At 39.2% G+C, this 24,409-nt stretch overlaps 1 protein-coding gene across 1 annotated transcript in view; it reads left to right on the top strand.

The window, feature by feature from the left end:
• The first annotated feature begins 11 nt into the window (after positions 1 to 11).
• ZNF292 (zinc finger protein 292) overlaps positions 12 to 24,409 on the top strand; it is an 88,445-nt gene continuing 64,047 nt past the window's right edge. Inside the window, exons 1-2 of the mRNA XM_033418858.2 lie at positions 12 to 142; positions 342 to 538. Coding sequence (XP_033274749.1) covers positions 371 to 538 — 168 coding nt within the window. The 5' untranslated portion in view covers positions 12 to 142; positions 342 to 370. The remainder of the gene's footprint in view (positions 143 to 341; positions 539 to 24,409) is intronic.

The raw sequence follows: 24,409 nt of genomic DNA, 5'->3' as shown, positions 1-24,409 counted from the left end.
GGGGAAAGCCACGCCGGGATCCGGACGGTCGAGAAGAGAGCCCCTCCCCAGGCTTTTCCCCGCGTCGCGGCCCTCCCGTGACCGAGAACAGGCCTCCACCGGCCCGCCCATTTCGTCCGCTGCTGCCCAATTCCCGCTGGGGGTAAGTAAACCGCGGTTTTCCGTACCGCCCAACCCCGCCCTCCTCCTTTCCCCTTCCCTTCACCTCCCTCGGGTTCCCTCGCGCCACTCTCCCCGCCCCCCATCCTCCCCACCGGGCCCTTTGTACGTGCTCGGCGGCGTGCGAGCGCGCCCGGCACGTGACCCCGCCGAACGTGGCATTGTGTTATCACGTGACCCAGGTGCGTACGCGACGGAGCGGGGTGTGAAGATGGCGGACGAAGAGGCCGAGCAGGAGAGGTTGAGTCGCGGCGGAGGCGGCTGCGCCGCGGAGCTGCAGCGCCTGGGTGAGCGGCTCCAGGAGCTGGAGCGACAGCTGCGGGAGAGCCGGGTGCCGGCCGTGGAGGCGGCCACGGAGTACTGTCAGCAGCTGTGCCAGGTGAGGGCGCCTGGGGTCCCCTCCCCCTTTCCCCCTGCTAGAGGGGGAAGAGGGCGAGCGAGCGCTTGGCGGCCGTGCGGTGGTCCTCGCTGCCTTGGCACCGTCTGCGCCGCCGCCCGGGCGGGAGCGGGGGAGTACGAGGAAGGCGCCTTTGTGTGGCTGCCGTTGTGGCGGTTGTTGTCGGCGGCTCCCGGCTGGGGGAAGGGAGTTGTGGTCAGGGCGGAAAATCCCCCCTCCCCTTCCCTTCCCCGAACTCGGGACTGCGCGGTCCCCGCGGCCGAGAGATGCAGACTGCGAGGACTGGAGCCCTCTCCGCCGTAGGAGAGGGTAAGGGGGGAATGGAGGCCAGGTCCCTTTCCTCCTTCTCTTATTGTGCACTGGGGATTACCGCGCCCCCCGCCTCTGCGCCCCCGCGTCCCACTCCAACGGGCCTCCGCCCCCACTGGTTTGATTCCTTTGCCTCCTTTTGCTTTCATCCGTCCCGCCCCCGGCCCCGTTCTCGCTGTCTCCGGGCCTTTGTTGTTCGAGTTTCGCCTTAGGACTGAAGGGGCCTTTGTTGATGTTCCGAGGAGCAGTCCCCGCCGACCCCTTCTAGCTGGGCGAGACGTTCGGGGGTAGGCGGCGCGGAGGTTGTCCCTTCCTGCCTTTACTTGTTAGGAGCATCGCTTCCATGGTGAAGGTTGCTCTCCTCGGTGGAGAGAAGCTGTCCCTGTATGTGTATCCTAGGGTCGGATGTCGCTGTGCAGCGGCTTTTCCAGAGTCTGCTTCTCTTTTGCCTTCACCCTTGGAGGAGTGTAGTTTCCTCTCTGCCCTTCCTCTGCCGTCTCCCCACCCCCCTATTACTTGGAGCCTTCCCTGTTTGGCCTCCCGGTGGAACGGAGAAGACTGAGGTTCATGTGGACCCGTGCTCAGGTCAGTTTCAGGCCTTTCCTTCCTTTTCTTGCACAAGGACACTGCTTTCCAGTAACTGCGTTCTAACCAGGATTTGGAATGTTAATAGCACTGTTTGCTTGATAGAAATCGGGGAGTTTGTGTCTACATTTGGACTTGATTACCTACCCTCCAGTTACGTTTGAAATTTCAAGGTGCTACTGCTGGCTGTGGTCAAGATTTTGGTTAGATTATCTTCTTGAGGAAGAAAAAGAATTTATACGGGTCACATTTAGAGTTAGCTTGTGAACATGTCATTATACAGAAGTTGTTTCGTTAAGATACTGAACTTAAGGTCGAACAATGGTGGACCGTTTTAGCATGTCAGAGTAGATCACGTTTTCAGTTTTGGCCTCCAAGTTCTGAAATCTTTCTTTATAAGATCAGGGGTACTTGATCCCATACCCAGAAATTCTCCATCGTTCTATGCACCTTATTGTCGCAAATTATTTGATGGCGGTTATCTTAAAAAGCAAAACAACAAAAAAACTTTGTGAGATTGCATGGTGACTTGTCTGGGAATAAATGCAATGTGAAAGCCACCCACTTAAGGTAATATAGGTCTGGTGAATACCTATGGCATAATTAGAGATTCTGTCATTCCTTTGAATCCTAGTTTTAAAGAATTGTTGAAATTTACTAATTTCACTATCCTGACTGTAAACACTCATTCTTAATTGGTCTTTCAGATTTAAAAATTTATCTTAGATTAAAAAAAAAACTTTAATAAGATGCCCATGAAAGGAACTCTTTCATTTGTAAGTAAAGTTAGCTTTTCAGTCAGTGAAAAGTATTAAAGTCTAGCTTTGCTGAAAGACATTTTTCAGGTAACAGTTTCCATTGATGGATTTAAGGCTTATTGCTGTAAATAGTCTTGACCAGCAATATGTATAATCAGGATTAATAATTCTGGGAAAGTGGAATCTCATACAAGTTGGACTTAATTTGGAGTGTGTGCAACATCAGATATTTGTCACTTTAAAATTATTTTTAATGTATGAAACAGTATTCCTTTTTCAGCATGAAGGTAATTTCCTGTATTAGTTTTAAGTGATTAGTCTTACAACATGTAAATTGCTTTTATTGACCAGTGCTACATGAAATAGTAATAAAACAAATGCTGGGTTTGTGGATTTCAAAAATGACATATTGCATGCACTAAAATCCCGCAATAATGTAAATGCATTTAAAAGTGATCTCTGTTATTCGAATAGTAGAGTGTATCTGATGTTTAAAATCCCCTGTGGAACATTTTATATATATATATAATTTATATATATATGATAAGTTTCCAATTTGGTCTTGCCAGATGGAAGGTAACTTGAAACAGTTGTTTCTTTAAAATTGTATCATAGCCATTATTATTAACATTTTGCTATGGGTTGAACAGAGCCGAGCAGTGGTTAACAATTACAGAATTTATTGGAGCAGTTTAAGAACAGTGCTAGAAATACTAGGAGCTCGAAATTATATCTACGTTTCTAACCTGGAGATTATCATTTAACTTTTTCTATCTAAGGTTTTCCTGTAAAACTGGGATATTCACATGCTTCAAGAAGGCAAAGATGAATAATATTTGTCAGAGTTAGTGAGCTTCAGAGTTAATATTCTGCAAGTGTTGATGCTTAGTGCTTTTAAATGTGAATTAGTTTATATTCTGAATTTTTACCTCAACAAAAGGTGAGTTTCTGGAGAATGTAGTGAAACCTACAGAAATAAAGTTGCTTACTCTTTCTAGTTTATAGATTTTTCTTTCTTTTTGAATGAAGTGTAGGATAGTAACAGATTTCTTGAGTTCTGAGAAGTAAAATAGAAATGAAAAACATTTAAGTTTTTCTTATTGTTAACTGTATTGTTTTGCTGTTTATATTAGGTTGCTTCCTGGAAGCATGTCCCACTTTTATATGAACGTTTGCTTAAAGCTTAAGAGTAGGAGGAAGGGAAGGTGGTAGAGGATGGGCATATGGGAGTATTTGTCAGAAAATTTTAGATTTCCTTATATCTTTACAAGCTAGCTGTAATCTGGATAATGTTTAATTTTCCTAAAAGCAACTTAGAATTAGAATATAGGATAGCCAGAAATAATTTATTGCATTTATTTGTTTCAGTATCATTATATAAAAACAGATTGTAGTTGGAACTTATGGGACTGTTCCATTGTATTAGACTAGGCCAGGATTCACTCACTCATTCAGCATTGTTATTGAATACCTACACCGAGGGCCAGGCAACCATGAGCATGGTCCCTGGCTTCAAGGATCTTACAGTGTCTGGAGGAAGGTAGACAAGTAATTGTAGTAAACTGTGATTTATATCTTTTATATGGAAGGTTATTTATTTGGGAGTTTGAACAGAAGCATTCCAATAGGAGAATTGTTCTAATTGTTCTAAAAGGATTTTAAAATGATTCATTTAAAAAGTTAAGCCATCGTAATAGTTGAAGAATGATTTGTTGGAGCATGGTGTTTGTTGACAGCATTACATACTGGACTGGATGACTCGTTGATTAATACATGAGTTGTGACTGTTTATGGTTGTTTACCTTTGGTGACAATTATTTTAAAAGGTAGAATTGCAGTTGTGGAAATATGGTTTTGTATCATACACACATGCACGCTTCTTACCTTTGTTCATACCTTAATTCATATAAGCAGCTTCTCAACTGGGCATGGTACTGTTTCCCACTACATTTCTCTCTTAAGGACATTTAGAAACACGTGGGGTCAGTTGTTCGGTTACTGCAGTGACTGGGGATGTGATAACTGGCATTTAGTGCCCATGGGCCATGGATATTACATTTTCTGAAGTGACCAGGACAGTCCCACTCCATTAAAATTTATCCCTCTGCCTAAATACCCACAAGTGCCCTTTTGAGAAACAGTGACCAGAAAGAAGAATATATTAAGATTTTTTTGTCCTTATGCTTTTTCATGTTAATATAGTTATATTAAGAAATGCAGTTAATCTGGAGCAGATCCATGTCAGTGCTTTTCAACCATATATAAATGCACACACTGAGCTTCAGTGCACATTGAACTTGAAAATTTCTACTTTCTTAGCAGAAATTATGAGCAATTACTTAAACAATTACTAAAACAATTCACTTTTACTAGGTTAAGGAGGGTAGCAAAGTCAGCATACTTAGTTATCCTGATTAAAGCAGAGATTTGACCTTTTGATAAAATTGAAATTATGTGCTTTTAAGAAAGCATTTAATGCAAGGACTAGGTTTAAATGTTAGGGAATATAAGATACAGGAGACTGTAGTAGGATATAAACTAATAAGATTTAAATATCACTTCAAGACAACTGAAGACATGTCAAAAGGCTGTGTATCATTAACATATTTGCTTTATTTTTTATTCCCCTTTTTTAAATTGAAAATGTACATTAAAATGGTTTTTAAAAATTCAAAGACCAAGAAAGGGCATACACTGAAAACTTGCTCTCCTTCCCACCCTAGGCCTCCAGTCACCTTCCACAAAGACAGTCCCCTAATAGTATTTTATGTGTCTTCCCAGAAATGCTGTTTACTCTCTTTTTTTTTTCTGGCACGCGGGCCCCTCACTGTTGTGGCCTCTCCCGTTGCGGAGCACAGGCTTCGGACGCGCAGACTCAGCGGCCATGGCTCACGGGCCCAGCCGCTCCGCGGCATGTGGGACCTTCCCGGACCGGGGCACGAACCTGCGTCCCCTGCATCGGCAGGCGGACTCTCAACCACTGCGCCACCAGGGAAGCCCTACTCTCTTTTTTTTTTTAATTAAAAAATCAGGACATACTGTATACTGCATCTTTTTTTTTTTTTTTTTTTTTTCGGTACGCGGGCCTCTCACTGTTGTGGCCTCTCCCGTTGCGGAGCACAGGCTTCGGACGCGCAGGCTCAGCAGCCATGGTTCACGGGCCCAGCCGCTCGGCGGCACGTGGGATCTTCTCGGACCGGGGCACGAACCCGTGTCCCCTGCATTGGCAGGCCGACTCTCAACCACTGCACCACCAGGGAAGCCCTATACTGCATCTTTTTCTTCACCAAAAAAAGGTATCTTTGAGATCATTCTGTAGCTGCCCACGTAAATCTATGGCTTTCTGTTTTAAACTGTGTAATAATTCTAGTCTGCAGCTGTGTCTAATTAATCAGTTAATTGTTGGTGGTTATTTGGAAGAGTAAGTTAATTTTGTGTGTAGTAATTTCAGTAGAGTTCAGAATAGGTAGTAAGCACATCAGGCTGGGTTATCAGACAGAAGGCTTTACTAAAAAGGTAGGATTTGACATAGACCTTAATGCCTTTATTAACTGTGTTTAGTGCCTTGTTGGTATAAGAAACAAATGAAATTAAAACTGTTGAGAACTACTGTTTAAATTGTGCAGTTACAGTATATCTTTGTATATATTTCTTTCATCTATTTGATACAAGTTGATTCTTTTGTTTGTCTGCATGTTTTGCTTAGCTTTAATGGTAGAGGCAAAAATTTTGAAAATACTTAAATATTTTCCTTGAGAAACTCGACTTTCTTTTGATTATTAGAGACTATCTTAAGTTAATTTGTAGGTCACTTCAAATCAGAAGATAAGATAGCTTGCTTGTTAATTAGTGATAATTACTTTAGGTATTGAGGGAGTAATAAGTCATTTAAACTTTAAAAGTTTAGGTAATGCTCAGGGGAAATAATTTGTTAAGTGTTCATAATTAGTATGATTGCATGCTGGAGATATTAAATTCTGCTTTCCAGAATATACTTATACCAGTTTTAGCAAAGGAAAACTTTACCAATTTTTCTTGCCTCCTTCTTAACATTCTTGATCCTAAATTAAAATGGGGGAAGGGAAGAGGTATTTTGCAATTGCCATTCATGATATTTTATATGACTAATCTCCAAAACCAAGGATTTTTGAAAATGTATGGTCTTAACTGTATGAAACTGCTGCTGTACTTATTTTCCTGGAGATTCTGTCAAAGTTGAGAAATTACCTTATTTTTCCCAACTCGCACACGTAAATTCAGTTCATAAAATCATTCAATGTGTGAGTAGCCTTGCTTATAAAATGGAAAGTTTACTTTTTATTAATGTGTTTGTCAGATACGCTGTGTAACTTTCAGCTATTTATTGTTTTCCAGGAGAGCCTCTTGATTGTTTCTCTTATCATTTAGAGTTGCACAGTGCACCTCATAGGAAAAAATGTTACCTTTTCCCACCTTACATATATTTAGCCAAGAAGATTTGTTAAAGTTCAACCAGTTACATCTTAATTTATTTTAAACATATTGAAATTCCTCTTATATGGGAGCACTAAGGGAGCTGTGGAGAATTATGGCGTGGATAGAGCTTACAAAATCTGGTACATATATTAATAGTTAAGCAAGTAATACTATTAGATAGTAAAGTATCTAGTGATTAATACAATAAGTAGAGTGTGAATTAAGAAAACTAGAGCATTTTAAAATTACTTACACTAGCTAAAAATTGAAAGGAAAGGAAAACACTATTTACATTGGGTCTTGAATGTGGATAACTAAAGTGGGAAGGATGGGAATAAACCTCAGAGAACTGGAACAACTTTTCAAACTGGCATCTTGGAGAAAAATGTCATGGGTTGGGATGAAAAATAGGATAGAAAAGGTAGATTAGAACCAGACTTAGCGTTTAAGATCCAAACCAAGGAATTTTAACTGATCCTGTAAGCGTAGATAATATATGGTTACATTTCTTAAAGACTTACCCTTCCAAGGTTGAGGCATTGAAATTTTAAAAAGTTCAGAATGTTAGAGCCTTTGGTTTTTCTTGAAGTATCCTGTGTCAGTTACTGCCATGTAACAAACTACTCAAAAACACAGTGGCTTTAAAAGAACAGCCGTTTTTATTACTGTTCTCAAGTCTGTGGGTCTTTTGGGTCATTCTGCAGTCAGCTGGTAGGTTGTCTGGGGCTGAATGATCCCAGATGGTCTCACTCATATGTCTTGTGGTTGGTGGGTTGGTTGAGGGGCCCCAGTTAAGTTGGCTCATCTCTGCTCCACTCTTACCCTCTAGTAACGTAGCCTGAATTTCTTTACTTTGCAGCAGGAAAGCCAGTTCTGTAGCACAACTGCTTTTCAAGCCTCTGCTTGTGTCATGTTCGCCATTGTCCCGTTGCGTCAACTAGTAGTCATACCCAGCCTCTTCGTGGGTACAGGGAGATGTGACGCTTCAGGGAGCAATTTTATAACAGTCTATGACATATCCCACTTCTGTTTATTCTCCACTGCAATTCCGGGCACTTTTTTGGGTGAGATTTTAATTTTTTGTTTCTATAGCCCCACCTCTGCTTTCTTCCTTGTCATACATATTCTGTCATCAAAGCACATCCAATTACTCCTTTTCTCCTTGATTGGCAAAAGGCATTTCTATTCCTGCTCTCTAATTTAAATTTCCAAATAGAAGAAGGGCATCCCACTCCATCACTGTAACTTTGGAAAGTTTGTGGAACAACTTCTTATTTGCCGTGGTTCTTTACCTTAATATTAAACCTGGTCTGTATGTGGTGTTTTGTGTTGTCTCTACCTTGTACAGTTTAGTAATAACATCCTAGTTCTTGTCCTAATATTTGAACTTCTTTTTCCTTTTAACTGATGAACTTGCTTTTAACCTTCCATTCAGTTTGTGAAATTCCCCCAACATCCTGCTTTTATCCTTCTACCTCAGTGGCAGTCCAGTACTCATGACAATGTTTCTCAAATTTGTGTTTGCAGAAACCCAAGAGAGTCTGTAGATTTTAGAGTTACTCAGCTCAGAGTAAGATGTAACTTTTTTTTTACGTTGCCACTTAGTTGTCCACTGAAACAAAATTATCACAAAAAAATACTTATCTTTACTGTGTGTGATGCATTCTATTTTCATTTACTATTATTGTTTTTAAAAGCTGCTCTTGATTTTATGATCCATTCATACGTCATAACCAAGAAATTGGAAAACCCTGCTTATAGGAAGTCGATGGGCTCAATTCAGTAATAAGCACCAACATAGGTACTCCTAAGTTGTAAGGTGGCCTTCTAGTCTAGTTGATTCACAAAATTCATAGTTTTATTTATGAGGAGCATCAAAATTAAAATACAATTTTAAATTTAAATGACTGCTAAAAACCCAGCATATGTCCATGGAATCAATTTGAGAAATACTGGTACATAGGATCAAATCCAAATTTAAGCTTGAGCCCAGTGGTCTCCGTGCTCTATTGTTTACTTTTTTTTTATATTTTCACTGTTCAGCAGGAACTTTCTGCTCCATCTAAATTGTTCATTCCTCATTTTACTGCCTTTGTGACTTTGTTCAGAGGAGCAATGTTATGCAGTGAAAAGTCAAATGGCTTTGGGTTCAAATAGGAGGTCCCCAACTATCAAGGCAAGATTTTTGCTCATGCTTTGTTTGGGGTGAGAGTGAACCTTGGAGTTAAGAGTCTAGACCAAATAGATTGAAGAGGAAGAGAATTAATGTTCAAAACAGGCACTGTTACGCTTTACTAACAATGAATTGTTTAATCTGAAGACTTGTGAGATCATCGGATTAAAAAGCGTTTAGTGTGTTTTAATGTCTGTTTACCCAAATTGCCTCTTAGGGCCTCATCATTGCTATATAATACTTGTTCAGTATGACATTGATTTATCAGAAAATATTCAGTTTTATTAGGCATTTGTTTAGGAAGACTGAGATATATGGTTAAATGGCTAAAATGAAGCAGTTCTTTAAAAAATGAATTTCAAATATATGGATAATATATTCGTGTGGAACATTTGGCATCCTTATTGATGCCTGACGTATAGGCAATGTTATGTTTTAAGTTTATCACTCCTAGATACAGATTTTACACTTAGAAAGAGGTAATCTAAATTCAGAAGTAGTAAGTAATTGACTTGATCCCCATCCCAGTCATTTTTTTTGTTTGTTTTTTTGGATTGAACCTCCCCCGCCCCACTCCCCTGCAGTGAAAGCACCAGGGAATTCCCTGCATGAAGGTATTTTCTAGGAAGGGTTTCTGAGTGCTTGTCATAACTATTGCTCCTTAGTAATTCAGAATGAACTCTAGTATGTAAAACTGAATACGTTGGCAAGAACGAGTCAGACCTAGTATATTTAATATTGTGACCTATTTAGTGTTTCTGAAAAGGCAATCTGATGTTGCAAATGCTGCCTAAAGAGAAATTATTTTTAACACCAGAAGACCTTTGAGGATTTACGTATCTTGAATGAAAACATTTGTGGTGTTTGGTGCCCCTCCTCACCGAATTATCTTTTATAAATCTTGTTTTACTTGATGAAGAAAACCTACCCTCCAGATTCTTTCATATATACTTTGCTTGACAGCTCATTAGATACTATAGATTAAAAGTGTTGGAATTCTAAGGACACCAATTTTAATTTTCATGAAATTGTTTATTGTGACCTTTGGCATGCTACTTAAGACTTTTCTGGGTTTTTTTTGTTTGTTTGTTTTTTATCCTTGACATGGAGATGCTACAGACTTTTGCTGGTTGTTGGTATAAGAATGGATCAAAGGCATGATTATTTAAAACGATTGTTGTCGTATAAAGTAACATTTTCATTTACATTTAGAGACTACTTTGGAAACACCTTTGATGTTTTATACATGATAGTGACCTAGAATAATGTTATTACATTAATAATTCTATCATTTTGAAGTCATCTATTATTGTCATTTTGAAAATAGCATTAGATTACTGATTAACCAGCTTGTTTAAAGCCTACATTTTAGAGAAGGCAGGATTAGATTTTATAATAATTTATGAAAGGTCTTTTTGTCATGGGGGGCATGCAGATTACTCAATGTGTGTGAATGTGCCAGGAGAAGATTATTGGCTTTGCAATTAAAATCTTTCCTTTGTCCAAAATTTTAAACCTGGGATTTGAGAGGCTGGGATGAGAAAAGCTAGTATTTACCTAGTAACTAAAAGTATAGATTTTGAACTATGATTAGAATTCTAGCTCCCTTACTTCTGTGGGATTTCAGGCTTGGTTTTGTGCTCATCTCTATCTAGACTGGAGGTAAGAATAATATCTGCCTTAAAGCTGGTGTGATTAAGATATAATGTTTGTTGAGCACTTTGCATATTATGATGCTGGAAGCACACAGCAAATGTTAGCTATTAATACATTTACAAGGACTAGGTCTGAAACTTTCTCTCATAAACGAATATTAATCTTAGTAAAATACTCTTTAGTTTATCAAACTTAAAAAAAATGAGGGGAACTCCCTTTTCCTTCCCCCCCCCAAAGTCTTACCTGAAATCTTATGTATAAAACAGAAAAGTTACTGCTGCAGGACAGTTTGACAAGTACAGTACTGATCCAGAAAACAACAATGCTATTGCCAGGGGTTGTAAAGGGAGTTCAAGCAGAGTTCTCTTCTGCTGTTATTTTCTTCTCAAATGGTTCTTTTTTCTTATTTTCCCTCATTCTACTGCTTTTCTGCACTCTCCCAAAATATAATGAATGTTCTTGTCTTAGAGGCATAATAAAGCCATCACTGAAGACTTTAATATATTTTATCTTTAAAGACTTTTAATTGTGCTGCTTATTTTTGTTTTACATACCAAGGCACACTAAATAAACTCATTTTTTGGTACCTAAGATTTAAAATAAATTTGCTTCTCTGGAAGCGTGACACTGATGTGAATGTCTAAATAGAGAAACTACCTTATCAGAGAAACAATAAATATTAAATAATAGTGAAACTTATGCATGAAACAGTCCCACAGATATACTTAGTGCTTACGTTTAATTCGACCATCTTATATATTCCCTCAAATCTTCATCTCATGTTTTCTCTAGATCTTTTATTTTCTTCCTTGGGTTTCCAAAGAAGTGGCTGTTTCCTGGCAAGTGGATCTTTTTGTCTGTGCACCTTCTCAAAGAACCTTTCCACTTTCCTGTTTCTTCACATTTTTCTTTCCATTGCTTCTGTCCTTTAGCCTACAGAGATGGGTGTGTGTGTCTTTCTCATCTTTTTGCTATGTTGATCATGTCTTCAGATTTCTCTCTTTTCTCCCACCCCTTCTCTCCACATATGAGATGTCTCCTATCCTAAAAATGTCTTTCTCTAACTCTTGTTTTCTTGTCTTTCTTGCCAGACATCTTTGGAAAAGTACTCTGTATGTTGCCTTCATTTCTTACCTTCTGTTGCAGTTTGGATTCTACCCCTCACCACACTGGAGAAGACACTCTTTTGAAGGTCACTGCCTGGCATATTTGTAATACTTTATTAAATTTAGACCCAAGTAGCAATCCAGCAGCTCAGACTATTTCATATACCTGCATATTGTGTTTAATAAAATTTAATTGTTAGCATTTTAAAAATCATAAGCTTTCATGTTGAAATGAGAGTGTTTGGCTTTTCCTGGAAAATCAGAAGATTGGGCAATATTGGACTCATGCGTGGCTACAGGCTGAAGTGGCTGCCTGCTCAGCCTTTGTTGGCATTTAAAAGTGTTTGTGACCCCATCTTAAGTTCATCTCCCTTCAGTTTATTTACACTGCTCTCCTGATTCTCCTACCTTTGTGACTGCTCCTTAGTCGTCTTCACTGACTCTTCCTTTCACCGCTGGAAATGCATGGTAATTATTAGCTAGTATTAATATATTTAGACGGAGTAGATACAACATTTCTGAATTTTTTTGTGGCATTTCCTCAGTGTTCTTTTCTTCCTTTCACTCTTCATTAATGACCCTCAACCATTTTCCCCATCTCATCAACATATCTGAGACAGGACTCTAATCAGAAGGTGGCTCCTGAGCCCTGGTTGACAGTCGTGCTTCACATACTAATCTTCAGCAGGCATCCACTCTGACAGCATCTCCTGTCACTCACTCTGGATAGGATTTCCAGGGGTCCATTCTCTTGGACCTTGCCACTCTTCTTAGCTCTTGACTCCTGCTTCCAGCCACCTGTGGAACTCTTCCTCGTGAGGTTCAGTAGGTACTTCTAATTAAACAAGACTGAAATTGAACTCATCTACTCTCCTCCCCACTCCCCACCAAAAAGAAAGCCTGTTGGTATTGGTGACATTCCTCCCTTCCTCCTCAAACTTAGGTTTTGAAATCTTGAGTCATTTTTAGCGCCGCCTTTCACCTCCACAGCCCAGTCACTGAGTTCTGTCAGTTTTATTCATGCACTGTTTCCTGTATCCTTCTCTGGTTAGATCTGATATGCTATTAGTGGCTACTTAGTTTCTTGCAACAAAAAATTCAACAAACATCTTTTTCATGAAGGTACTTTTCTGTTCTCCATTCTCTCCACTAATCTATCTTCTACATTGTCGCTAAGATTATGTTATCTTTTTAAAGCATGGATATCATATTTTTAAAGACTTTTAGAAGGTAGCACAATGTGGAAGAGCTCAGACACCATGAGTTGAAATCCCAGCTCTACCATTTACTGACTATGGGCTCAGTTTCTTAACCTATTAGATGAGGATCGTAGTATTGTGAGGTAAATGAGGCATCAGCACAGCACCCCCCACATTAGTAAGCACTGCATAAAATGCTATTCCATGAAAAATAAAATTCAAGCTCACTAGCCTTACATTCAGGGCCTTTCATGACATGACACCTAGCATGCCAGCCTGGCTGATTGGCAGCCATATCTCTTCATTTCTTTTTTATATAGAGCCTTAGGGGTTTGTAGTCTGTTCTTATACTACAGTTTACATAACTTCCCTCACCTCTGTGCTTTGGCTCCAGCTTTCCCCTTTAGGATTTCCTTCTTTTATCAACCCCATTTCTCCATATTTATTTCCTTCAATCTGTGATGAGATTATGAGGTATTATTATCTTTTTCATGAGGCTTTCCTATACTCCTAAATGGATTTAATGGCATATTCCCCATCCTTCTTATTGAACTGTATTTTTTCTGGCTTTTATCATAGTTTTTCTATATTAAGATTGTCTCCTCGCCCTCTCCCCAAATTGGAGCTTCTTAAAAGCAGGGGCCATGGCTTAATAAGTGATTAAATCTGTTAAATGGTTGTCTCCTCTTTTTTTGCTTGAATAGGCTGGTTTTAAATGTGGGGTGAATTTTGTGCTCATAAGAGGCCATTACTTCCTGTAATTAGGTTTCTTCTGACCACAGTTGTTTCATCTCAATTCTGACATTGGGTTTCTGTGTTCAAGGCAAGGATTCAGTTGGATCAAATATGTATAGTTTTTATAAAGCAAACATGAATGAATGATAAGTAGTAGCTCTCTTAATAGCTTGCGTTCATTAAATGCTGATTGTGTGCCAGGAACTGTTAAGTGTAAGTGTGTGTGTTTGAGAGGGAGAGAGAGATTGAGAGAGATGAACTCATTGTAATCCTCAACAACCCTCTGAAGTAGGTGGTTACTCTCCCTATGTATGAGAGACTGCTGAGGCATGGAGAAGTAAAGTAACTAGCCCAAGTCAATTAACTCAGACTTAATTTTTAAAAAACAAACAAAAGCAAAACCCAAACTAAGTAAAACTTTTTTTTTTCTTTTTGGGAGGAATATGTAAGTATTAATTGTTGAAATTTGTTTTAGGGCACAAAGATAATTTACAATAGTAAAATTTAATCATTTGAAACTAAACCTCAGGAAAGCAGAGCAATGAATATAAGCAGTTATTGTAGTGGAGTTTGAGTAATAGTTTTATTTAATAATGTGTTAAGTAAAGTTATTTGTTTAGTAGTAGTGGGAATCTTATTAGTTTTGAATTTCTTTGAGTAATGTATAGGTCTTTTAAGGGTAATCAATACATATTTATAAATTACAATGAGGGCAACTTGTTGAAGAAATCTGTTACTAATCTCCAAATATAACTAAGATCAATTCTTTATTTCATTGGATTAAGGAAAAAACTGCATTTGTGTTGTGTTTGGCCTTTTTTTTTTTTTTGCGGTACGTGGCCTCTCAGTGTTGTGGCCTCTCCCGTTGCGGAGCACAGGCTCTGGATGCGCAGGCTCACCGGCCATGGCTCACAGGCCCAGCCGCTCCGCGGCATATGGGATCTTCCCGGACCGGGGCACGAACCCGTGTCCCCTGCATCGGCAGGCGGACTCTCAACCACTGCGCCACCAGGGAAGCCCATGTTTGGTCTTTTTATATGGTGCAAAGAGGTGCCTAAAATCCATGGGGAAAAGTAGGTCATCAGCGGTCTTTAAGCTGCTTTTAATTGGGTATCCTACCCGTAAACATTTGAATAGGAACCCTTAGTATGGGAATGTCTCATAAATTTCACACCCGTGTGCACGCGCGTATTATTTCAGCTTATATAGTTATTTGAGTCTGTTTGTTAAATTATAAAGTTTGTTTTAGATAGATTTCATAGGAACAGTTTTTTCCCCCCTCCGTACCGCATTTTTTTTTTTTTTTTTTTTTTTTTGCGGCACGCGGGCCTCTCACTGTTGTGGCCTCTCGCGTTGCGGAGCACAGGCTCCGGACGCGCAGGCTCAGCGGCCATGGCTCACGGGCCCAGCTGCTCCGCGGCATGTGGGATCTTCCCAGACCGGGGCACGAACCCATGTCCCCTGCATCGGCAGGCGGACTCTCAACCACTGCGCCACCAGGGAAGCCCCGTACCGCATTTTATACTCTGTTTGGAAACCTCTGGTTTATAGTGCTGTGAGTAGCTGAAGTTTCTGAGATATGTTATTAAATGAGTGCTGATTTATTTTCCCCATTTTCACAGTGTACTGGAGAAATGACAGCAGTGACCCAATCAGAATTTTTTTCATATTGTCTTTTAGGCAAATTTAATGTAATGTGTATTTCCAGTTTATTGTTTTCTGTCATGCTTTACCCTTTATGAACGTCCCTGAGTATTGAGTGTGCCTGTTACCAGATTCTCTCTTAGCTCTGAATCAACTCTGTTACTTGCTCTGTGGTATTGGAGCTTGGCCCTTTAAGCATTTCTCTGTTGATCGATGTTAAGCTGTGTCAGTAGAGGATGCTGAAGGGCCATTACACAAAGAAGGGGCTTCTGTTTGTGTTTCTTGCTGCTGCTGCATGACTGCTAGTGACACAGATAGGAGGACATTCAGTGGTCCTCTGCCCCAGATGAGTGCCCCGAGTGGACAGGTTCTTCGTGAGCTCACAGCCCCAGCCCCGACTTTGTGACTTGCCTCACCACAGTTCTCCTGCCACGGACATTGCACACCCCGGCCACCAGCACCCCACTTTCCCTGCGCGGCTGCTTGAGCTGTATAAGGTTGTTTCCGTGGCCCTCCCCACGCAGGTACTGCTTGCAAGCAGGTCCTCAGCTCTCTTTGCAGACTCACCTACCGGCCACTTAGGCCCAGGCAACCTAACCTGGCAAACTTCTTTGCGATTCCAGTAGGCTGTAACCATACCTTCTCCAACAAGGTTCAAACCCTAGCTTTGGGGAAGAGCCCTCCTTCAGGTTTGTTTTTTTCCTTCTGGTACTCTCTCAGTTCTTGGCGATTCTTTAGAGCAGCAGTCCCCAACCTTTTTGGCACCAGGGACCGGTTTCGTGGAGAGAGTTTTTCCACGGATGGGGGTGGGGAGGGGTGATTCAAGCACATTACATTTATTGTGCACTTTATTTCTGTTATTATTACATTGTAGTATATAATGAAATAGTTATACAACTCACCATAATGCAGAATCAGTGGGAGCCCTGAGCTTGTTTTCACCTGCCACTCACTGGTAGGGTTTTGACATGAGTCTGCAAGCAGTTGATTTATTATGGTCTCTGTGCAGTCAAACCTCTCTGCTAATGATGATCTGTGTTTGCAGCCGCTCCCCAGCGCTAGCATCACCGCCTCAGCTCCACCGCAGATCATCAGGCACTAGATTCTCATAAGGAGCACGCAACCTAGATCCCTCACATGCGCAGTTCACAGTAGGGTCCGAGCTCCTATGAGAATCTAAAGCTGCTGCTGACCTGACAGGAGGTGGAGCTCAGGCGTTTATGCGAGCGATGGGGAGCAGCTGTGAATACAGATGGAGCTTCATTCGCCCGCCTGCCGCTCCCCTCCTGCTGTGCGGCCGGTACTGGTCTGTGGCCTGGAGGTTGGGATCCCTGCTTTAGAGCACTGTTTACTTGTTTATATGTGTTACTCCTCTGTTAAAATTAATAATTCTTTATGTGAAACTTTCCCTGTTCAAATTACTGTGTGGTTCCCAGGTTTTTGGTTTGACCCTATCTGATGCAGTGGGCTAAAATGAGATAAAGTGCATACTGAGCGTAAAAACTGTATGTAGATTAATACCAGTACTTTCTGCCTTATACACATTGCCTGTTTGGTTCACCTGCTTGCTAGTCCATGGAAACTAGCTTTGGTATTTAAAAAAATACCATGGTTGTAAATTCAGGTTTTCATTCTAGTGGGATTATAATTATGTTGTAGTGGTCCTTAAAAGTCACTGGTCCCAAAAATTGTTGAGGTAAGGGAATGGAGTCATTGTGTTTCATAGTTAAATATCTCTCATACTTTAAACAGTCAGGAAACATCAAGTGATAACTTTTCAATCCTGTTAAGTTATTGGCATATTTATTGCTCAAAAAATTTCCACCTGGTCTTTTTTTTTTGGTAAATTAGCAAATGGCAGGCATGAGTTATCTTTTAAAAAAAAATTCCCCAAGTAGGAGGTTGGGTTAAAAGAAAAACACACCCACACTCCCAGAGGACTGGAGCTGTTGAGGCAAGGAGACAAAGAAGTGCTGTTTTGACTAATTTCTTTGCTGTGCTCACTTGTTAAATGGTTTATTTGTAGACATCTGAATTTGATTCTGTTTAATATTTTCATATTTGAATTTTCTTGTGGATATTTAAAATCAGTAGCTTTGCTGATTTTAAGATTCCTCTCATGTCTTTAATAACATTTACCACATGTCTGCAGCTATTGCTGTACAGTTGACTAAAGTGTTCTATTAATACTACATTCATTCCCAGGAAGTTTTCTCAATTTTCCAGTTACTGGATTTCTGACTTCCACTTTGGTTTTTGTGAACCCTAGTTCTAGCTTTTTCTTTGAAGCAGTGATATATACTTAAAATGGATGATGATAATGTTTCCAGAAGTTGAAGGAGAAAAGAATAGAAGTAAATTAATGATCAGATTATTGGTTCTATAGGAAATAATTTTGCTATATCCAGTAACCTTTACACTGGTATGGAAGTAATGAATCTGCATAGTGTATTAAATAAATTACATTATTTTTTAAAAGTTAATAAAAAAGTAGAACACCAGAATCCTATTTGAGGGGTTTCTTACCTCCTGGTCCTACTGCTTTAACTTCACTATTTGTGACAGCTTTGGGTAGAGATATTATTGAAGATAAAACTGATGGCCCTGACTCTGTAGATGATGATTTTCCCAGTGGAGCATTTATCCAGTTAGTATTTTAAATAAAATTTTAAAAGCAAATTATATTTCCTGTAGAGGAGCTGATTTTTTAAAAAAAACCCTGGCTTATAATTACTATGTATACAGTGAGTGCTTTTGAAAAGAAAAAAATGTGCTTTTTAATAAAGTTACAAATAGGAGTTTTTTCCCCCTGCAGTGGAAAGAATGGTACATTATTTAAGTCTTTGACGTGACATTCAGTAAAGGTGTGATGTACTAGAGAAAGATTATAATTACAAAGAGGTGAGTCTCCTCATCTTAAAGGAAAATAGAATTCTTTGCAACAGTAAAAATAATAGGAAAATAATTTATAATATGTATTACTATCAAGTACATTTTTGTTTCTTGCTGGTTGGCTCCTGAAAGAAAATATAACATGAAATTGAAATATGTAGTATATGTTGTATCTTACTAAATGAAATTCAAGTATATTGTATATATTGTAACTTATTAACAAGTTACTTTTTTTAAAAGCTCCCTTCAGGTGACACAGTATGGCAATTTAATTAACACAGTAATCGTTTTAATTTTGTTGGTGTACCCTTGGTATTCTTTTAGAACTTTAAGCATACTTTTCTGTGTTGTTAGTGGACGTAAATTCCCAGCTAATCACAACAGTCTTTTTATTAGCAGAGTATGCTTTAGTGTTTGTATTCTAGGAACAGGCTGCCATGGAGGAAAGAAGGGTTTCCTACTATTTTTCTGAGTAGTAGGCAAGCTTGCTGTCCGATTTAGAAATAATAGTTGTGAGCAGTTTTTTTTTTTTTTTTTGGCGGGGGAGGAGGGCTCCTTAACACTTCATTTTCATTCCTTCTCCCTTCCCTGCCCTCTTTCCCAAGTAACCACTGTTCTCATATTTCTGTGAGCCCCACTTTGCATCCTCACTCAAACCCCCTATTTCATCAGTGTGGGAAAATGCAACTACCTGTTAAGGAACATCTAGACTAATATGTGGGTATATCTTAAGTAGATAAGGTTTTGAGCAGATAAATAAAAATGGGGAAATACGGGTAATTTGGGGAAGGATAATTTGGAAAAGAAGGGTCTTCAAAGAGACAGACGACACTGTTGCTGTTATCTGAGTTCAGTGTTTTTTTTTTTTAAGAGTTGTTTCTGTACTCCTGAACTCATAGTTTCTCTGAAAATTTGAACTCAAAAAATTTTTTCCTAACTACTTTTACAGTACAACAAGGGTTCATGGGGTAGATGAATAGGGTAAGATGGGAGCCTTTGGTATGTATGGTTTTGTAAATTCAGGATTCCAGTTGTGTCATCATCACTCTGATCTTTTCCAGTTATTATGTGAGCAAATAAATTACTTTTTTTCCCCTAATCCTAATACAAATAATAGTCCAAATTTTAAGGGAAAAATTAACTACAAAAATGTAGTAAGTTGTCAGTCCTCTGACTTACATACATAAAATATACAGATAATTATGGGTCCAGATAAATCATGATAAATACCAGTGAAATTTAAAGAAAAAATCATTTTGTCCAATAACTCTCTTGACTACATCTCTGGATTCCGAGGCGTGGACACTTAGTACTGGAAAATATACATGTCCATAGCCAGGTCTTCAGCTGAAGGGCTGTTGGATGAACCTATTTTGTGGACAAATGTTTGATATTTACTGATGACCTAATGTAGTTTAGTGCTCCTGCGTTAAAAACTGCTTTCACTACTTAACTGTTTGTCTGTGCTAGCAGTGACAACACTAGATGCCTATAAACCCCAGGAATGTCAAATAAATGGAGCACTTGGGTAGGGAAGGAGCAGTGAAGAACCAGAGAGCTCCTCCCTGATTTCCCAGTTGCTACCTTCCTGCTTTTCACTGCTACGTGGGATTCTTGACCCAGTATTACTAGATCTTCTGAGTCTTCCAAGAAGAACTAGAAATCCAGATTTTTATGTGCATTGTCCCAATTTTGAAATATTGGCATCTAATTCAAAATGTCTGGGGTGGGGGAGGTGGGGAAACCCGAAAAACACTGTGTGAGCCAAGCAAAACATGTCCAGGGAATTTAAATTTATTCCTGGATATTTTGAGCGGTCTATAGTTTGCCAGAAACAGTACATGGAAAAACTCCTCCCCCAGAGTGAGATTTGGTTATGATTCCATCACTGTCCATGTGTTTTCCTTCTTCATTTGCATCTCTGGAAATTGTAGTCTCCTGAATGCATCTGGAAAGAGGTATGTACAGATGGCTAATATGGTAAGAGGGGGGAAACAACTCAGGTTACTTTCGCACCTTCTTTAGAATAGAGAGCTCTCCGAGGTGAAGATTCCTATTGGCAGATACCTAAGAAATCTCTTACCATCCTCCTGGTCTTGTATTTCTGCTATAGGGCTCTATGCATTGTTTAATTTATCCTGAGGCCGGACAGATTTTTAACCAGTATTCTAAGTTTCCAGAACCGTTTAAACATTGTATATATCCAAGGGTGGTTATATATCAGTGTATCAGTGGAAAGACAGAGGAGAACAAATCAGATAATATTAGCTTGCAACCATGTTTATTTGAAACTTGGGTGATTAAAGAGTTAAAAATATAATTATGTTAAACTAGGTTTTAGAATGTCAGTATTCTTGCTTAATTTTTTGCATTATCTAAGAAAAATTCTAAAGTTTAGATTAATACATGGCCAACTGTATTATCTTTTGTTTATTTTAGAAAGTTTAGTTCACTTGTTAAAAATAGCCAAATATCAAGCTTGAAAATGAACATATTAATGAAAAATTTTAACAAATAAAAATGTTTTTTAGAACAAATTTCTTATTAGAATAGTTTTAGATTTACAGAAACATTGTGAAGACAGTACAGTGAATTCCCATATACCCCAGGGCCAGTTTCCCACATTAGTCACATCTTGCATTCGTGTGTTACATTTGTCACAGTTAATGAACCTTTATTGATATAGTATCATTAAAGTCCATACTGTATTCATATTTTCTCAGTTTTTTTTTTTTTTTTTTGTGGTACGCGGGCCTCTCACTGTTGTGGCCTCTCCCGTTGCGGAGCACAGGCTCCGGACGCGCAGGCTCAGTGGCCATGGCTCACGGGCCCAGCCGCTCCGCAGCATGTGGGATCTTCCCGGACCGGGGCACGAACCCGTGTCCCCTGCATCGGCAGGCGGACTCTCAGCCACTGCGCCACCAAGGGAACCCTCTCAGTTTTTTATCGTAGTGTTTTTCCTGTTCCAGAATCCTATCCAGAATACACATTACACTTAGTTGTCATATCTGCTTAGTGTCCTTTGTGCTGTAATGATTTCTCAGACTTTTCTTGTTTTTGGTGACCTTAAGTTTTGAGTACTGGTCAGGTATTGTGAAAATGCCTCAACTGGAATTTGTCTAATGATTTTTTTCTTGATTAGACTGGGGTTAAGGTTTTTTGGCAGGAAGACCTCACAGGTCAAGTGCCGTTGTCATCACAGTCATATTAAGGGTACCTGTTAACAATATGACCTAACACTTGATGTTGACCTTGATCACCTGGCTCAGTAGTAGTGTTTGTAGGTTTCTCCACTGTAAAGGTACTCTTTGTTCACCCTTTCCATTATGTACTCTTTGGAAGGAAGTCACTACACTTAAGAGGTGGGAAGTTATGCTCTTATCTCCTTGAGCGTGGTGTCTAGATAAATTATTCATGATTCTTTTACATGGGAAGTTTGTCTCTTTTCCCACATTTATTTATTTATTCATTTATTTACATCAGTATGGACTCATGGATATTTGTTTTATACTTTGTGTTATAATTTAACATTATTGTATTTTGTTGCTCAAATTGTTCTTGTTTTGGCTGTTGGGAGCTCTTTCAGTTGACGGGTTCCTTTGGATTACTACCCCCCCCATTTCTCTGTGTGTGTGTGTGTGTGTGTGTGTGAGTGTGTGTGTGTTAGCACAGTAAGTCTATCTAGAAGAAAAATTTTTAAATAGAGGTTAAGTTTCTTTTTAAATTTATTTGTTTTTGGCTGTGTTGGGTCTTCGTTGCTGCGTGCAGGCCCTCTCTAGTTGCGGTGAGCGGGGGCCACTTCCCGCTGCGGTGCGTGGGCTTCTCACCGCGGTGGCCTCTCCTGTTGCTGGGCACGCAGGCCCAGCAGCTGTGGCGCGCAGGCTCAGCAGCTGTGGCACACAGGCTTTGTTGCTCCACAGCATGTGGGACCCTCCTGGACCAGGGCTCAAACCCGTGTCCCCTGCATTGGCAGGCGGACCCTCAACCACTGCGCCACCAGGGAAGCCCGAGGTTAAGTTTTATATACAGATAATCTTTCCATTTTTACTCTCTTGCTAACCCTAAAACTCCATAACTAACAAAATTCCACTATTATGGTTATGCCCTACTCTCAGCATTCTTTTTTCAGGTACTTTCAGAGGCATTGGTGAACATTATCTTGGAAGTAAAATAAACATTGTCAAGATAAAAGATCCTAGAAGATTTTAAAGTTCTTGAAGCAGTGAAAAATGCCTGTGCTTGCTATAGGAAAATTTACCAGAAAATGGAGGTCTCTTAGGCCAGTGGATATATATTTTTAAGAAGACTGCGGAAAAATTCCTTCAAAGGAATATTTAAATAGCCAGTAAACATCTTTGAAACATGTTTATTTTATTTTTGATCAACTTTAATATTTTTTGATGATATAAAACTCATTTCTAGAAATTGGACTCTAATATATAATCTCTCTGTAGAGTTTGATTTACTAGGAGCCAGTGAAGTCATTGTTTGGGGTGGGGTCACTGGTGTTAATTATCCATAGAAATGTAATCCTCCTTGGCATACCCTGAAAGTCAGTTCTAACACAGTTTTCTATGTAGTAGAAACATTCTTTAAGTCAGATAGATAAAAACACTTCTATGTGATGAGTTTTTTTAACTCCCCAGTACATAGTATTAATAGTCTCTTTCCATTTTTTAACTACTTTCTTTTTTAAGTTATAAAAATGGCATTCTTTTTATTTAAAAATACAAGCAATACAAAGGTGTCATCCTCCCTATCCTGTTCTACTCTTCACTCCAGAGGTGTAACTAGTTACAAAAATTGAGTATCTTTCTAGACATTTTCCTGTGCATTCAAATAAATGTAATTCATTTATATGTTCAAGTTTAAATAGCAGAATCACGTAATACGTATTGTTCTGTGCTGTACATTTTTTTCACCTGATAATATATCCTGATCATCATTCAATGTCAGTAAATTCAAAACTACTTCATTCTTTTTATTTTTTTATTAACAAAATTTTTTTTTCATTTTATTTATTTGTTTATTTTTGCCTGTGTTGGGTCTTCATTGCTGCGTGCAGGCTTTCTTTAGTTGCGGCGAGCGGGGGCTACTCTTTGTTGTGGTGCGCGGGCTTCTCATTGCAGTAGCTTCTCTTGTTGCGGAGCACAGGTTCTAGGCATGCAGGCTTCAGTAGGTGTGACACTTGGGCTCGGTATTTGTGGCTCGCCGGCTCTAGAGCGCAGGCTCAGTAGTTGTGGTGCATGGGCTTTTTTGCTCCGTGGCATGTGGGATCTTCCTGGACCAGGGCTCGAACCCATGTCCCCTGCTTTGGCAGGCAGATTCTTAACCACTGTGCCACCAGGGAAGCCCAACTTAATTCTTTTTAAATAAAACATTTTATAGTGTGCACATACGGCAATTTATTAAACAATCTTCTGCTAGTGACATTTGGGTTGTTTCCAATATTTTGGATTACAGAAAGTGTCAGAAAACCCTTGTATCAATGTCTTTGTATGTGTGCGGCAGCATTTGGTTAGGATTGTTTTGTGGAACCAGAATCTTTAGTTTAGTGGTATACCCATGTAAAATGTTTGTATTGCCAAATTGACCTCCAAAAGACAGTACTAAACATTCTACAACACTGGTTGTTTTTAAGGTTTTGGAATTTCTGCCATCTTGCAGAGTGAATTAGCGGCTCCTTGCTGCTTTTAATCTTATATTCCTGACAGCTGGGGAGGTTTGAAAGTTTCTTTTTCATAGACTATGCTTTGCCATGGAAAAGGCTTTCAGAAGATTTTGTTTTCCATCTCTGATTCTGGGTTAGTTTGTATTTTAGAAGTATTTTTTAAACCTTTATATCAGGTACCTCTGAATTGTAGCTAATATTTTCTGGGAAAAGTAATATGATTTTGAGCCATTAATGTTTTAAGCAATGTTTAATATATATTCATCAGTATTTTCTTTTTCATTAGTTTCAAATTGATTCTGTGAATTTGATGGGTTAAATCAGAGGAAACTCGGACAGCTAGAGATCTGTGTCTTAAATGACACTAATTTGCTTAAAATTTAAATTCTAAAATAAGTCACTATTACATAGTACACATTAACTGTGTGCTTCATGTTCAGTCATTTAAAAAACATTAAAACAAGAACTAATTTGTAGTTGGGAAATGGATGTTGCTTAATATAGGTTATTATAAGGTATAAAATACTTGAATGTATTAGGAGGGCTTGGGAAAGTTATTAATCCTCTGTGAATTCCATAGTCCTTATGTGAAACCATTGAAGCCAGATGTGATTCAGAATTCAGAATTTTATGGCTTTCTGAAAAGCTGTATGGTGCATGTACTGTATTT

Source organism: Orcinus orca, chromosome 12 (genome assembly GCF_937001465.1).
Source record: "Orcinus orca chromosome 12, mOrcOrc1.1, whole genome shotgun sequence".
NCBI classification, from domain to species: Eukaryota; Metazoa; Chordata; class Mammalia; order Artiodactyla; family Delphinidae; genus Orcinus; species Orcinus orca.
Note: the sequence above shows the minus strand (reverse complement) of the source record. Positions and strands in the feature narration are given on the sequence as shown.